The sequence below is a fragment of the Oncorhynchus nerka genome, linkage group LG7, assembly GCF_034236695.1.
Source record: "Oncorhynchus nerka isolate Pitt River linkage group LG7, Oner_Uvic_2.0, whole genome shotgun sequence".
NCBI classification, from domain to species: Eukaryota; Metazoa; Chordata; class Actinopteri; order Salmoniformes; family Salmonidae; genus Oncorhynchus; species Oncorhynchus nerka.
The window spans coordinates 28,234,066-28,251,870 of NC_088402.1; the positions used below are offsets into that span (position 1 = coordinate 28,234,066).

Here is a 17,805-nt window from a genome sequence, read left to right on the forward strand (position 1 = left end):
TAAGAAGGCGATAAGATCTGGCCAGGAAAAACGCCTGCCCCTATAATCAGTAAAGATTCACCTCTGAGCATCCATCTAATCTACTATGTAACTAGTTCAATACAGTTACAATGTGTAGCTCTATCTGGTCGAGGAAGCCCCTTGTCATTCCATGTTCTATACCACCTACGCAGAGACATTTTGCTGTGCCTTTTAGGCTGAGCTGAGTTCACTACTGCCATTAAATCACATTTATGTGGTCCTAGCTGTGTTATATGCTATTCCAGCTTTCTCATAACATCTCTTAGGAGCAGTATCCTTCTGACACTGACAGTAAGCACTAATGACTGGATGGTTAGATAATCAGAGGCCGGTGCTAGAGAGGACTCCAATGCCTGCTACGGTGGGTCATTCTCTGCTCATAGTGATGTTGACTGACATTGTAGGGAATCCAGTGAGGTTTCTAAAATCTGATTATATGATTACATGATTTCTTTATCTCCAATGACTTGAAAGTGGCAATAACACTTTCTTTTCTGAGTAAAAAACCTTTCAGCGTCATACATTTCAGAGAGTTGCTAGGGAGAAAAGTGCATCTGAAAACGACAAGTGTGAACGTTATTTTTCCGGTACGTATTTCCTTTTTTGCCAGTGCCTGTGAATGACAGATCCAACATCCCGTTTTGACAGGTCCTGTGTAGCAGAAGTAGAGTTGTGACAAGCTCATGCAGCAGAAAATTGTGTGTGGTGTGTTTGGGCTGTGTGTGGGTGTGTGTGGGTGTGTGTGGGTGTGTGTGTGTGTGTGTGTGTGTGTTTGTGTTGTGTGTGTGTGTGTGTGTGTGTGTGTGTGTGTGTGCGTGTCCAGGGCTGTAGATTTGTTTGTGGACACGTGTGTAGTCGTAGTCCATAGCTTTAATCTCCCGTGGTTTAGCTCAGGCAACCAGGACAGAGAGGGCAGGTACTTAATCCAAGTGTACACTCTCTCACCACATGAAACCCCACCAGACAACACCTCTCTTCCCCTCCTCTGCGTATCACAGCCCTGCCTCCCGTGCCTGATCGTAGCCCAGTCCATGACCCCACCATGCCTGACACCTGACACACAGAGGGCAGACAGAGGAATGTACTCTGATAATCATAAAGCGGATTAGGTCTCTTTGGAACTGACGGCTTTATGATGAATTAATATTTAGTCGTGTGCTCACTTCCTCCCTGCCACTACAATGGCATGAATGAATGACTGACCTATTTTAATGGGAAATGGCCTGTTTTCTGAGAACACCCTGATCCATTTTAGAATAGAGGATAATAAAAAATGAGATCTGGCTCTGTTGGGAAATATTTGAGGAGAGGTTTAATTTTTAGAAGTTGATATTCTTAACTTTACCAGGAATTCTCGGAATTAGGTTCAAATTAGGTCTGAAGAAGTCTAAGAATTCTGCCTAGTGACAATCAGTGTGGGCATAGGACGACATCTAAACCAAATAAAAATCATATTCAAGTTTCCCATTATAATTATGTAGTGCCGGGGCCAGGAATTCTGGGATATGACCAGGATAATCTATGCAGCCATGGTCAGGTTACATGGGTAACAGTAATGTCTCATATAGTTCTGTAAGTTCTCAACTGTGTACAACTAAATGTGTTGTAAATTGTGCACTGTGTGGTTCTGTACAGGTGACTGCTACCTGACTGACTGGACAGTGTGGAGCCCGTGTCAGCTGAGCTGTGTCAGTGGAGATGACCTGGGCTTCGGCTCAGTGCAGGTCAGATCCAGAGCCGTGCTGGCCCAGGAGCCAGAGAACCTACTGCAGTGTCCAGAACAGGAGTGGGAGGCCCGGCCCTGCACTGGTCAGTCTACGCACACACACACACACATTCACACAGAAACACACATATATATACACATTCAAAAATACACACTTGCATTTGTTCCTTTAAAATATTATATGAGCTATGTCTGTGACACATATCTCTCCTCCCACTACAGAGGGCCAGTGTTATGAGTAGTCTGTACTGACCCATATCTCTCCTCCCACTACAGAGGGCCAGTGTTATGAGTAGTCTGTACTGACACATATCTCTCCTCCCACTACAGAGGGCCAGTGTTATGAGTAGTCTGTACTGACCCATATCTCTCCTCCCACTACAGAGGGCCAGTGTTATGAGTAGTCTGTACTGACACATATCTCTCCTCCCACTACAGAGGGCCAGTGTTATGAGTAGTCTGTACTGACACATATCTCTCCTCCCACTACAGAGGGCCAGTGTTATGAGTAGTCTGTACTGACCCATATCTCTCCTCCCACTACAGAGGGCCAGTGTTATGAGTAGTCTGTACTGACACATATCTCTCCTCCCACTACAGAGGGCCAGTGTTATGAGTAGTCTGTACTGACACATATCTCTCCTCCCACTACAGAGGGCCAGTGTTATGAGTAGTCTGTACTGACACATATCTCTCCTCCCACTACAGAGGGCCAGTGTTATGAGTAGTCTGTACTGACACATATCTCTCCTCCCACTACAGAGGGCCAGTGTTATGAGTAGTCTGTACTGACACATATCTCTCCTCCCACTACAGAGGGCCAGTGTTATGAGTAGTCTGTACTGACCCATATCTCTCCTCCCACTACAGAGGGCCAGTGTTATGAGTAGTCTGTACTGACCCATATCTCTCCTCCCACTACAGAGGGCCAGTGTTATGAGTAGTCTGTACTGACACATATCTCTCCTCCCACTACAGAGGGCCAGTGTTATGAGTAGTCTGTACTGACCCATATCTCTCCTCCCACTACAGAGGGCCAGTGTTATGAGTAGTCTGTACTGACACATATCTCTCCTCCCACTACAGAGGGCCAGTGTTATGAGTAGTAGTCTGTACTGACACATATCTCTCCTCCCACTACAGAGGGCCAGTGTTATGAGTAGTCTGTACTGACACATATCTCTCCTCCCACTACAGAGGGCCAGTGTTATGAGTAGTCTGTACTGACACATATCTCTCCTCCCACTACAGAGGGCCAGTGTTATGAGTAGTCTGTACTGACCCATATCTCTCCTCCCACTACAGAGGGCCAGTGTTATGAGTAGTCTGTACTGACACATATCTCTCCTCCCACTACAGAGGGCCAGTGTTATGAGTAGTCTGTACTGACCCATATCTCTCCTCCCACTACAGAGGGCCAGTGTTATGAGTAGTCTGTACTGACACATATCTCTCCTCCCACTACAGAGGGCCAGTGTTATGAGTAGTCTGTACTGACACATATCTCTCCTCCCACTACAGAGGGCCAGTGTTATGAGTAGTCTGTACTGACACATATCTCTCCTCCCACTACAGAGGGCCAGTGTTATGAGTAGTCTGTACTGACCCATATCTCTCCTCCCACTACAGAGGGCCAGTGTTATGAGTAGTCTGTACTGACACATATCTCTCCTCCCACTACAGAGGGCCAGTGTTATGAGTAGTCTGTACTGACACATATCTCTCCTCCCACTACAGAGGGCCAGTGTTATGAGTAGTCTGTACTGACACATATCTCTCCTCCCACTACAGAGGGCCAGTGTTATGAGTAGTCTGTACTGACCCATATCTCTCCTCCCACTACAGAGGGCCAGTGTTATGAGTAGTCTGTACTGACACATATCTCTCCTCCCACTACAGAGGGCCAGTGTTATGAGTAGTCTGTACTGACACATATCTCTCCTCCCACTACAGAGGGCCAGTGTTATGAGTAGTCTGTACTGACCCATATCTCTCCTCCCACTACAGAGGGCCAGTGTTATGAGTAGTCTGTACTGACACATATCTCTCCTCCCACTACAGAGGGCCAGTGTTATGAGTAGTCTGTACTGACACATATCTCTCCTCCCACTACAGAGGGCCAGTGTTATGAGTAGTCTGTACTGACACATATCTCTCCTCCCACTACAGAGGGCCAGTGTTATGAGTAGTCTGTACTGACACATATCTCTCCTCCCACTACAGAGGGCCAGTGTTATGAGTAGTCTGTACTGACACATATCTCTCCTCCCACTACAGAGGGCCAGTGTTATGAGTAGTCTGTACTGACCCATATCTCTCCTCCCACTACAGAGGGCCAGTGTTATGAGTAGTCTGTACTGACACATATCTCTCCTCCCACTACAGAGGGCCAGTGTTATGAGTAGTCTGTACTGACCATATCTCTCCTCCCACTACAGAGGGCCAGTGTTATGAGTAGTCTGTACTGACACATATCTCTCCTCCCACTACAGAGGGCCAGTGTTATGAGTAGTCTGTACTGACCCATATCTCTCCTCCCACTACAGAGGGCCAGTGTTATGAGTAGTCTGTACTGACACATATCTCTCCTCCCACTACAGAGGGCCAGTGTTATGAGTAGTCTGTACTGACCCATATCTCCTCCCACTACAGAGGGCCAGTGTTATGAGTAGTCTGTACTGACCCATATCTCTCCTCCCACTACAGAGGGCCAGTGTTATGAGTAGTCTGTACTGACACATATCTCTCCTCCCACTACAGAGGGCCAGTGTTATGAGTAGTCTGTACTGACCCATATCTCTCCTCCCACTACAGAGGGCCAGTGTTATGAGTAGTCTGTACTGACACATATCTCTCCTCCCACTACAGAGGGCCAGTGTTATGAGTAGTCTGTACTGACACATATCTCTCCTCCCACTACAGAGGGCCAGTGTTATGAGTAGTCTGTACTGACACATATCTCTCCTCCCACTACAGAGGGCCAGTGTTATGAGTAGTCTGTACTGACACATATCTCTCCTCCCACTACAGAGGGCCAGTGTTATGAGTAGTCTGTACTGACACATATCTCTCCTCCCACTACAGAGGGCCAGTGTTATGAGTAGTCTGTACTGACACATATCTCTCCTCCCACTACAGAGGGCCAGTGTTATGAGTAGTCTGTACTGACACATATCTCTCCTCCCACTACAGAGGGCCAGTGTTATGAGTAGTCTGTACTGACACATATCTCTCCTCCCACTACAGAGGGCCAGTGTTATGAGTAGTCTGTACTGACACATATCTCTCCTCCCACTACAGAGGGCCAGTGTTATGAGTAGTCTGTACTGACACATATCTCTCCTCCCACTACAGAGGGCCAGTGTTATGAGTAGTCTGTACTGACACATATCTCTCCTCCCACTACAGAGGGCCAGTGTTATGAGTAGTCTGTACTGACCCATATCTCTCCTCCCACTACAGAGGGCCAGTGTTATGAGTAGTCTGTACTGACACATATCTCTCCTCCCACTACAGAGGGCCAGTGTTATGAGTAGTCTGTACTGACACATATCTCTCCTCCCACTACAGAGGGCCAGTGTTATGAGTAGTCTGTACTGACACATATCTCTCCTCCCACTACAGAGGGCCAGTGTTATGAGTAGTCTGTACTGACACATATCTCTCCTCCCACTACAGAGGGCCAGTGTTATGAGTAGTCTGTACTGACCCATATCTCTCCTCCCACTACAGAGGGCCAGTGTTATGAGTAGTCTGTACTGACCCATATCTCTCCTCCCACTACAGAGGGCCAGTGTTATGAGTAGTCTGTACTGACCCATATCTCTCCTCCCACTACAGAGGGCCAGTGTTATGAGTAGTCTGTACTGACCCATATCTCTCCTCCCACTACAGAGGGCCAGTGTTATGAGTAGTCTGTACTGACACATATCTCTCCTCCCACTACAGAGGGCCAGTGTTATGAGTAGTCTGTACTGACCCATATCTCTCCTCCCACTACAGAGGGCCAGTGTTATGAGTAGTCTGTACTGACCCATATCTCTCCTCCCACTACAGAGGGCCAGTGTTATGAGTAGTCTGTACTGACACATATCTCTCCTCCCACTACAGAGGGCCAGTGTTATGAGTAGTCTGTACTGACACATATCTCTCCTCCCACTACAGAGGGCCAGTGTTATGAGTAGTCTGTACTGACACATATCTCTCCTCCCACTACAGAGGGCCAGTGTTATGAGTAGTCTGTACTGACACATATCTCTCCTCCCACTACAGAGGGCCAGTGTTATGAGTAGTCTGTACTGACCATATCTCTCCTCCCACTACAGAGGGCCAGTGTTATGAGTAGTCTGTACTGACACATATCTCTCCTCCCACTACAGAGGGCCAGTGTTATGAGTAGTCTGTACTGACACATATCTCTCCTCCCACTACAGAGGGCCAGTGTTATGAGTAGTCTGTACTGACACATATCTCTCCTCCCACTACAGAGGGCCAGTGTTATGAGTAGTCTGTACTGACCCATATCTCTCCTCCCACTACAGAGGGCCAGTGTTATGAGTAGTCTGTACTGACCCATATCTCTCCTCCCACTACAGAGGGCCAGTGTTATGAGTAGTCTGTACTGACCCATATCTCTCCTCCCACTACAGAGGGCCAGTGTTATGAGTAGTCTGTACTGACCCATATCTCTCCTCCCACTACAGAGGGCCAGTGTTATGAGTAGTCTGTACTGACACATATCTCTCCTCCCACTACAGAGGGCCAGTGTTATGAGTAGTCTGTACTGACCCATATCTCTCCTCCCACTACAGAGGGCCAGTGTTATGAGTAGTCTGTACTGACACATATCTCTCCTCCCACTACAGAGGGCCAGTGTTATGAGTAGTCTGTACTGACCCATATCTCTCCTCCCACTACAGAGGGCCAGTGTTATGAGTAGTCTGTACTGACCCATATCTCTCCTCCCACTACAGAGGGCCAGTGTTATGAGTAGTCTGTACTGACCCATATCTCTCCCCCACTACAGAGGGCCAGTGTTATGAGTAGTCTGTACTGACACATATCTCTCCTCCCACTACAGAGGGCCAGTGTTATGAGTAGTCTGTACTGACACATATCTCTCCTCCCACTACAGAGGGCCAGTGTTATGAGTAGTCTGTACTGACACATATCTCTCCTCCCACTACAGAGGGCCAGTGTTATGAGTAGTCTGTACTGACCCATATCTCTCCTCCCACTACAGAGGGCCAGTGTTATGAGTAGTCTGTACTGACACATATCTCTCCTCCCACTACAGAGGGCCAGTGTTATGAGTAGTCTGTACTGACCCATATCTCTCCTCCCACTACAGAGGGCCAGTGTTATGAGTAGTCTGTACTGACCATATCTCTCCTCCCACTACAGAGGGCCAGTGTTATGAGTAGTCTGTACTGACACATATCTCTCCTCCCACTACAGAGGGCCAGTGTTATGAGTAGTCTGTACTGACCCATATCTCTCCTCCCACTACAGAGGGCCAGTGTTATGAGTAGTCTGTACTGACACATATCTCTCCTCCCACTACAGAGGGCCAGTGTTATGAGTAGTCTGTACTGACCCATATCTCTCCTCCCACTACAGAGGGCCAGTGTTATGAGTAGTCTGTACTGACCCATATCTCTCCTCCCACTACAGAGGGCCAGTGTTATGAGTAGTCTGTACTGACCCATATCTCTCCTCCCACTACAGAGGGCCAGTGTTATGAGTAGTCTGTACTGACCCATATCTCTCCTCCCACTACAGAGGGCCAGTGTTATGAGTAGTCTGTACTGACACATATCTCTCCTCCCACTACAGAGGGCCAGTGTTATGAGTAGTCTGTACTGACACATATCTCTCCTCCCACTACAGAGGGCCAGTGTTATGAGTAGTCTGTACTGACACATATCTCTCCTCCCACTACAGAGGGCCAGTGTTATGAGTAGTCTGTACTGACACATATCTCTCCTCCCACTACAGAGGGCCAGTGTTATGAGTAGTCTGTACTGACCCATATCTCTCCTCCCACTACAGAGGGCCAGTGTTATGAGTAGTCTGTACTGACACATATCTCTCCTCCCACTACAGAGGGCCAGTGTTATGAGTAGTCTGTACTGACACATATCTCTCCTCCCACTACAGAGGGCCAGTGTTATGAGTAGTCTGTACTGACACATATCTCTCCTCCCACTACAGAGGGCCAGTGTTATGAGTAGTCTGTACTGACACATATCTCTCCTCCCACTACAGAGGGCCAGTGTTATGAGTAGTCTGTACTGACCCATATCTCTCCTCCCACTACAGAGGGCCAGTGTTATGAGTAGTCTGTACTGACCCATATCTCTCCTCCCACTACAGAGGGCCAGTGTTATGAGTAGTCTGTACTGACCCATATCTCTCCTCCCACTACAGAGGGCCAGTGTTATGAGTAGTCTGTACTGACACATATCTCTCCTCCCACTACAGAGGGCCAGTGTTATGAGTAGTCTGTACTGACACATATCTCTCCTCCCACTACAGAGGGCCAGTGTTATGAGTAGTCTGTCTGACCCATATCTCTCCTCCCACTACAGAGGGCCAGTGTTATAGTCTCTCCTCCCCCACTACAGAGGGCCAGTGTTATGAGTAGTCTGTACTGACACATATCTCTCCTCCCACTACAGAGGGCCAGTGTTATGAGTAGTCTGTACTGACCCATATCTCTCCTCCCACTACAGAGGGCCAGTGTTATGAGTAGTCTGTACTGACACATATCTCTCCTCCCACTACAGAGGGCCAGTGTTATGAGTAGTCTGTACTGACACATATCTCTCCTCCCACTACAGAGGGCCAGTGTTATGAGTAGTCTGTACTGACACATATCTCTCCTCCCACTACAGAGGGCCAGTGTTATGAGTAGTCTGTACTGACACATATCTCTCCTCCCACTACAGAGGGCCAGTGTTATGAGTAGTCTGTACTGACACATATCTCTCCTCCCACTACAGAGGGCCAGTGTTATGAGTAGTCTGTACTGACACATATCTCTCCTCCCACTACAGAGGGCCAGTGTTATGAGTAGTCTGTACTGACACATATCTCTCCTCCCACTACAGAGGGCCAGTGTTATGAGTAGTCTGTACTGACACATATCTCTCCTCCCACTACAGAGGGCCAGTGTTATGAGTAGTCTGTACTGACACATATCTCTCCTCCCACTACAGAGGGCCAGTGTTATGAGTAGTCTGTACTGACCCATATCTCTCCTCCCACTACAGAGGGCCAGTGTTATGAGTAGTCTGTACTGACCCATATCTCTCCTCCCACTACAGAGGGCCAGTGTTATGAGTAGTCTGTACTGACCCATATCTCTCCTCCCACTACAGAGGGCCAGTGTTATGAGTAGTCTGTACTGACACATATCTCTCCTCCCACTACAGAGGGCCAGTGTTATGAGTAGTCTGTACTGACACATATCTCTCCTCCCACTACAGAGGGCCAGTGTTATGAGTAGTCTGTACTGACCCATATCTCTCCTCCCACTACAGAGGGCCAGTGTTATGAGTAGTCTGTACTGACACATATCTCTCCTCCCACTACAGAGGGCCAGTGTTATGAGTAGTCTGTACTGACCCATATCTCTCCTCCCACTACAGAGGGCCAGTGTTATGAGTAGTCTGTACTGACACATATCTCTCCTCCCACTACAGAGGGCCAGTGTTATGAGTAGTCTGTACTGACACATATCTCTCCTCCCACTACAGAGGGCCAGTGTTATGAGTAGTCTGTACTGACACATATCTCTCCTCCCACTACAGAGGGCCAGTGTTATGAGTAGTCTGTACTGACACATATCTCTCCTCCCACTACAGAGGGCCAGTGTTATGAGTAGTCTGTACTGACACATATCTCTCCTCCCCCACTACAGAGGGCCAGTGTTATGAGTAGTCTGTACTGACACATATCTCTCCTCCCACTACAGAGGGCCAGTGTTATGAGTAGTCTGTACTGACACATATCTCTCCTCCCACTACAGAGGGCCAGTGTTATGAGTAGTCTGTACTGACACATATCTCTCCTCCCACTACAGAGGGCCAGTGTTATGAGTAGTCTGTACTGACCCATATCTCTCCTCCCACTACAGAGGGCCAGTGTTATGAGTAGTCTGTACTGACCCATATCTCTCCTCCCACTACAGAGGGCCAGTGTTATGAGTAGTCTGTACTGACACATATCTCTCCTCCCACTACAGAGGGCCAGTGTTATGAGTAGTCTGTACTGACACATATCTCTCCTCCCACTACAGAGGGCCAGTGTTATGAGTAGTCTGTACTGACCCATATCTCTCCTCCCACTACAGAGGGCCAGTGTTATGAGTAGTCTGTACTGACACATATCTCTCCTCCCACTACAGAGGGCCAGTGTTATGAGTAGTCTGTACTGACACATATCTCTCCTCCCACTACAGAGGGCCAGTGTTATGAGTAGTCTGTACTGACACATATCTCTCCTCCCACTACAGAGGGCCAGTGTTATGAGTAGTCTGTACTGACCCATATCTCTCCTCCCACTACAGAGGGCCAGTGTTATGAGTAGTCTGTACTGACCCATATCTCTCCTCCCACTACAGAGGGCCAGTGTTATGAGTAGTCTGTACTGACCCATATCTCTCCTCCCACTACAGAGGGCCAGTGTTATGAGTAGTCTGTACTGACACATATCTCTCCTCCCACTACAGAGGGCCAGTGTTATGAGTAGTCTGTACTGACCCATATCTCTCCTCCCACTACAGAGGGCCAGTGTTATGAGTAGTCTGTACTGACACATATCTCTCCTCCCACTACAGAGGGCCAGTGTTATGAGTAGTCTGTACTGACACATATCTCTCCTCCCACTACAGAGGGCCAGTGTTATGAGTAGTCTGTACTGACCCATATCTCTCCTCCCACTACAGAGGGCCAGTGTTATGAGTAGTCTGTACTGACACATATCTCTCCTCCCACTACAGAGGGCCAGTGTTATGAGTAGTCTGTACTGACACATATCTCTCCTCCCACTACAGAGGGCCAGTGTTATGAGTAGTCTGTACTGACACATATCTCTCCTCCCACTACAGAGGGCCAGTGTTATGAGTAGTCTGTACTGACCCATATCTCTCCTCCCACTACAGAGGGCCAGTGTTATGAGTAGTCTGTACTGACCCATATCTCTCCTCCCACTACAGAGGGCCAGTGTTATGAGTAGTCTGTACTGACCCATATCTCTCCTCCCACTACAGAGGGCCAGTGTTATGAGTAGTCTGTACTGACCCATATCTCTCCTCCCACTACAGAGGGCCAGTGTTATGAGTAGTCTGTACTGACCCATATCTCTCCTCCCACTACAGAGGGCCAGTGTTATGAGTAGTCTGTACTGACCCATATCTCTCCTCCCACTACAGAGGGCCAGTGTTATGAGTAGTCTGTACTGACACATATCTCTCCTCCCACTACAGAGGGCCAGTGTTATGAGTAGTCTGTACTGACACATATCTCTCCTCCCACTACAGAGGGCCAGTGTTATGAGTAGTCTGTACTGACACATATCTCTCCTCCCACTACAGAGGGCCAGTGTTATGAGTAGTCTGTACTGACACATATCTCTCCTCCCACTACAGAGGGCCAGTGTTATGAGTAGTCTGTACTGACACATATCTCTCCTCCCACTACAGAGGGCCAGTGTTATGAGTAGTCTGTACTGACACATATCTCTCCTCCCACTACAGAGGGCCAGTGTTATGAGTAGTCTGTACTGACACATATCTCTCCTCCCACTACAGAGGGCCAGTGTTATGAGTAGTCTGTACTGACACATATCTCTCCTCCCACTACAGAGGGCCAGTGTTATGAGTAGTCTGTACTGACACATATCTCTCCTCCCACTACAGAGGGCCAGTGTTATGAGTAGTCTGTACTGACACATATCTCTCCTCCCACTACAGAGGGCCAGTGTTATGAGTAGTCTGTACTGACCCATATCTCTCCTCCCACTACAGAGGGCCAGTGTTATGAGTAGTCTGTACTGACCCATATCTCTCCTCCCACTACAGAGGGCCAGTGTTATGAGTAGTCTGTACTGACCCATATCTCTCCTCCCACTACAGAGGGCCAGTGTTATGAGTAGTCTGTACTGACACATATCTCTCCTCCCACTACAGAGGGCCAGTGTTATGAGTAGTCTGTACTGACACATATCTCTCCTCCCACTACAGAGGGCCAGTGTTATGAGTAGTCTGTACTGACACATATCTCTCCTCCCACTACAGAGGGCCAGTGTTATGAGTAGTCTGTACTGACCATATCTCTCCTCCCACTACAGAGGGCCAGTGTTATGAGTAGTCTGTACTGACACATATCTCTCCTCCCACTACAGAGGGCCAGTGTTATGAGTAGTCTGTACTGACACATATCTCTCCTCCCACTACAGAGGGCCAGTGTTATGAGTAGTCTGTACTGACACATATCTCTCCTCCCACTACAGAGGGCCAGTGTTATGAGTAGTCTGTACTGACACATATCTCTCCTCCCACTACAGAGGGCCAGTGTTATGAGTAGTCTGTACTGACACATATCTCTCCTCCCACTACAGAGGGCCAGTGTTATGAGTAGTCTGTACTGACCCATATCTCTCCTCCCACTACAGAGGGCCAGTGTTATGAGTAGTCTGTACTGACCCATATCTCTCCTCCCACTACAGAGGGCCAGTGTTATGAGTAGTCTGTACTGACACATATCTCTCCTCCCACTACAGAGGGCCAGTGTTATGAGTAGTCTGTACTGACCCATATCTCTCCTCCCACTACAGAGGGCCAGTGTTATGAGTAGTCTGTACTGACACATATCTCTCCTCCCACTACAGAGGGCCAGTGTTATGAGTAGTCTGTACTGACACATATCTCTCCTCCCACTACAGAGGGCCAGTGTTATGAGTAGTCTGTACTGACACATATCTCTCCTCCCACTACAGAGGGCCAGTGTTATGAGTAGTCTGTACTGACACATATCTCTCCTCCCACTACAGAGGGCCAGTGTTATGAGTAGTCTGTACTGACACATATCTCTCCTCCCACTACAGAGGGCCAGTGTTATGAGTAGTCTGTACTGACTCTCCCACTACACATATCTCTCCTCCCACTACAGGGCATATCTCTCCTCCCACTACAGAGGGCCAGTGTTATGAGTAGTCTGTACTGACACATATCTCTCCTCCCACTACAGAGGGCCAGTGTTATGAGTAGTCTGTACTGACACATATCTCTCCTCCCACTACAGAGGGCCAGTGTTATGAGTAGTCTGTACTGACACATATCTCTCCTCCCACTACAGAGGGCCAGTGTTATGAGTAGTCTGTACTGACCCATATCTCTCCTCCCACTACAGAGGGCCAGTGTTATGAGTAGTCTGTACTGACCCATATCTCTCCTCCCACTACAGAGGGCCAGTGTTATGAGTAGTCTGTACTGACCCATATCTCTCCTCCCACTACAGAGGGCCAGTGTTATGAGTAGTCTGTACTGACACCATATCTCTCCTCCCACTACAGAGGGCCAGTGTTATGAGTAGTCTGTACTGACACATATCTCTCCTCCCACTACAGAGGGCCAGTGTTAGAGTAGTCTGTACTGATCCATATCTCTCTCCCACTACAGAGGGCCAGTGTTATGAGTAGTCTGTACTGACCCATATCTCTCCTCCCACTACAGAGGGCCAGTGTTATGAGTAGTCTGTACTGACCCATATCTCTCCTCCCACTACAGAGGGCCAGTGTTATGAGTAGTCTGTACTGACCCATATCTCTCCTCCCACTACAGAGGGCCAGTGTTATGAGTAGTCTGTACTGACACATATCTCTCCTCCCACTACAGAGGGCCAGTGTTATGAGTAGTCTGTACTGAGGGCCAGTGTTATGATATCTGTACTCCTCTCTCCTCCCACTACAGAGGGCCAGTGTTATGAGTAGTCTGTACTGACACATATCTCTCCCTCCCACTACAGAGGGCCAGTGTTATGAGTAGTCTGTACTGACCCATATCTCTCCTCCCACTACAGAGGGCCAGTGTTATGAGTAGTCTGTACTGACACATATCTCTCCTCCCACTACAGAGGGCCAGTGTTATGAGTAGTCTGTACTGACACATATCTCTCCTCCCACTACAGAGGGCCAGTGTTATGAGTAGTCTGTACTGACACATATCTCTCCTCCCACTACAGAGGGCCAGTGTTATGAGTAGTCTGTACTGACCCATATCTCCTCCCACTACAGAGGGGCCAGTGTTATGAGAAGTCTGTACTGACACATATCTCTCCTCCCACTACAGAGGGCCAGTGTTTGAGTAGTCTGTACTGACACATATCTCTCCTCCCACTACAGAGGGCCAGTGTTATGAGTAGTCTGTACTGACACATATCTCTCCTCCCACTACAGAGGGCCAGTGTTATGAGTAGTCTGTACTGACCCATATCTCTCCTCCCACTACAGAGGGCCAGTGTTATGAGTAGTCTGTACTGACCCATATCTCTCCTCCCACTACAGAGGGCCAGTGTTATGAGTAGTCTGTACTGACCCATATCTCTCCTCCCACTACAGAGGGCCAGTGTTATGAGTAGTCTGTACTGACACATATCTCTCCTCCCACAGAGGGCCAGTGTGAGTAGTCTGTACTGAACCATATCTCTCCTCCCACTACAGAGGGCCAGTGTTATGAGTAGTCTGTACTGACACATCTCTCCTCCCACTACAGAGGGCCAGTGTTATGAGTAGTCTGTACTGACACATATCTCTCCTCCCACTACAGAGGGCCAGTGTTATGAGTAGTCTGTACTGACACATATCTCTCCTCCACTACAGAGGGCCAGTGTTATGAGTAGTCTGTACTGACCCATATCTCTCCTCCCACTACAGAGGGCCAGTGTTATGAGTAGTCTGTACTGACACATATCTCTCCTCCCACTACAGAGGGCCAGTGTTATGAGTAGTCTGTACTGACACATCTCTCCTCCCACTACAGAGGGCCAGTGTTATGAGTAGTCCTGACACATATCTCTCCTCCCACTACAGAGGGCCAGTGTTATGAGTAGTCTGTACTGACCCATATCTCTCCTCCCACTCAGAGGGCCAGTGTTATGAGTAGTCTGTACTGACCCATATCTCTCCTCCCACTACAGAGGGCCAGTGTTATGAGTAGTCTGTACTGACCCATATCTCTCCTCCCACTACAGAGGGCCAGTGTTATGAGTAGTCTGTACTCCCATCTCCTCCCACTACAGAGGGCCAGTGTTATAAGTAGTCTGTACTGACCCATATCTCTCCTCCCACTACAGAGGGCCAGTGTTATGAGTAGTCTGTACTGACCCATATCTCTCCTCCCACTACAGAGGGCCAGTGTTATGAGTAGTCTGTACTGACACATATCTCTCCTCCCACTACAGAGGGCCAGTGTTATGAGTAGTCTGTACTGACACATATCTCTCCTCCCACTACAGAGGGCCAGTGTTATGAGTAGTCTGTACTGACCCATATCTCTCCTCCCACTACAGAGGGCCAGTGTTATGAGTAGTCTGTACTGACCCATATCTCTCCTCCCACTACAGAGGGCCAGTGTTATGAGTACAAGTGGATGACAGGAGCGTGGAGGAGCTCCTCTCGACTGGTCTGGTGTCAGAGATCTGATGGATTAAATGTCACAGGTATGTGTGTGTGTGTGTGCGTGCGTGTGTGTGTGGGTGTGTGTGTGTGTGTGTGTGTGTGTGCGTGTGTGCATGAGTGTGAGTGTGCTGCTTATACCCCACCCACCATCAGAATGTAACCACCAACACTCCTTATTTTAATTAAACTAATCCCTTTATATATTTGCCTACTTCATATGCCGGTGAATAGAAGTCACTAAACCCTTCTCTAAGGACGAGTATTGAGTGGTATCCTACTGTAGCAAAATATTTGAATCTCTGCACTCAATTTAGTAGCTACATAATAATAACTTTAACTGTATGAATGTGTGCGATGTGAATAAGCTCAGCAGCTCCAATGAATAGTACAATGCAGTTCTGCTGCAGTCAGCGGCCCAGCTCTCTCCAGGTCAGGTGCCTCTGTGGCTGATGATGATGAGGTGGATACGGTCATTTAACACACTGTTTCTGCCTGTCGGAGCGAGTGACGTTAGTTCGTTCGTAGAAGAGAGAGATTGCTTTCTGAGCACTTCCTGACTGCTTGTCACTGTGGAGCTGAGGCCGCGTGTGTGTGTGTATGCATTCCTGTGTGTATGCAGGCGTGCCACCGAGTGTGCGTGTGTATGTGTTAGTGTGTGTGTGTAGGAGGTGAGGAGGATTTAATCCTTGACGATGACGCATTTCAAATCTGCTGGCCGTCACACATCAGCTTTAGGTCTGTGACTGCTACCTCTGCCTCAGTGGTGCACAGAACTCAGAGGTTCTAGGTGAAGAGTTACAGTGTATGTGTCACTTATCATAAAGTATGTGTGTCTTATTCAGCAATGAATCCTCTGAGGAATGAATAACCAGCGATGAATCATCTGAGGAATGAATAACCAGCAGTGAATCCTCTGAGGAATGAATAACCAGCAATGAATCCTCAGAGGAATGAATAACCAGCAATGAATCCTCAGAGGAATGAATAACCAGCAATGAATCCTCAGAGGAATGAATAACCAGCAATGAATCCTCAGAGGAATGAATAACCAGCAATGAATCCTCAGAGGAATGAATAACCAGCAATGAATCCTCAGAGGAATGAATAACCAGCAGTGAATCCTCAGAGGAATGAATAACCAGCGATGAATCCTCTGAGGAATGAATAACCAGCAGTGAATCCTCTGAGGAATGAATAACCAGCAGTGAATCCTCAGAGGAATGAATAACCAGCGACGAATCCTCAGAGGAATGAATAACCAGCAGTGAATCCTCTGAGGAATGAATAACCAGCAGTGAATCCTCTGAGGAATGAATAACCAGCAGTGAATCCTCTGAGGAATGAATAACCAGCAGTGAATCCTCTGAGGAATGAATAACCAGCGACGAATCCTCTGAGGAATGAATAACCAGCAGTGAATCCTCTGAGGAATGAATAACCACTGACTAATAGCACTGACTTTGCTGACAACGTGTTTATTGTGGAAAAATGTACTTACCACGACTGTGATAATTATGTGGTTGTCTCAACTAGCTACACTATATATACAAAAGTATGTGGACACCCCTTCAAATGAGTGAATTTGGCTATTTTATCCAAATGACAAACCTGACAGGTATATAAAATTGAGCACACAGGCATGGAATCTCCACAGACATTGGCAGTGGAATGGCCTTACTGAAGAGCTCGGTGACTTTCAACGTGGCATCGTCATAGGATACCACCATCCAACAAGTCTGTTCGTCAAAATTTCTGTCCTGCTAGAGCTGCCCCGGTCAGTGGTGTTATTGTGAAGTGGAAACGTCCAGGAGCAACAATGTCTCAGCCGCGAGGTGGTAGGCCACACAAGCTTACAGAATGGGGTCCGCCGAGAGCTGAGGCACGTAGTGCATAAAAATCGTCTGCCTCTGGAAATGGGTTTCTATGGCTGAGCAGCCGCACACAGGCCTAAGACCACCATGCGCAATGCCAAGAGTCAGCTGGAGTGGTGTAAAGCTTGCCGCCATTGGAAACTGAAGCAGTGGAAACGCGTTCTCTGGTGTGGTGAATCACGTTTCACCAACTGGCAGTCCGACAGACGAATCTGGGTTTGGCGGATGCCAGGAGAATGCTACCTGCCCGAATGCATAGTGCCAACCTTAAAGTGTGGTGGACGAAGAATAATGGTCTGGGGCTGTTTTTCTTTGTTCGGGCTCCTTATTTCCAGTGAAGGGAAATCTTAACGCTACAGAATACAATGACATTCTAGATGATTCTGTGCTTTCGCCTTTGTGGCAACAGCTTGAGGAAAGCCCTTTCCTGTTTCAGAATGACACCGCCCTCATGCAGAAAGCGAGGTCCATACAGAAATGGTTTGTCGGGATCGGCGTGGAAGAACT

General features: G+C 48.0%; 1 protein-coding gene across 1 annotated transcript in view; it reads left to right on the top strand.

The window, feature by feature from the left end:
* Positions 1-17,805, top strand: part of LOC115124836 (thrombospondin type-1 domain-containing protein 7A-like) — a 181,992-nt gene that overhangs the window by 150,147 nt on the left and 14,040 nt on the right. The window contains exons 24-25 of the mRNA XM_065021043.1: positions 1,657-1,830; positions 15,373-15,468. Of these exons, the coding sequence (XP_064877115.1) occupies positions 1,657-1,830; positions 15,373-15,468 (270 nt within the window). The remainder of the gene's footprint in view (positions 1-1,656; positions 1,831-15,372; positions 15,469-17,805) is intronic.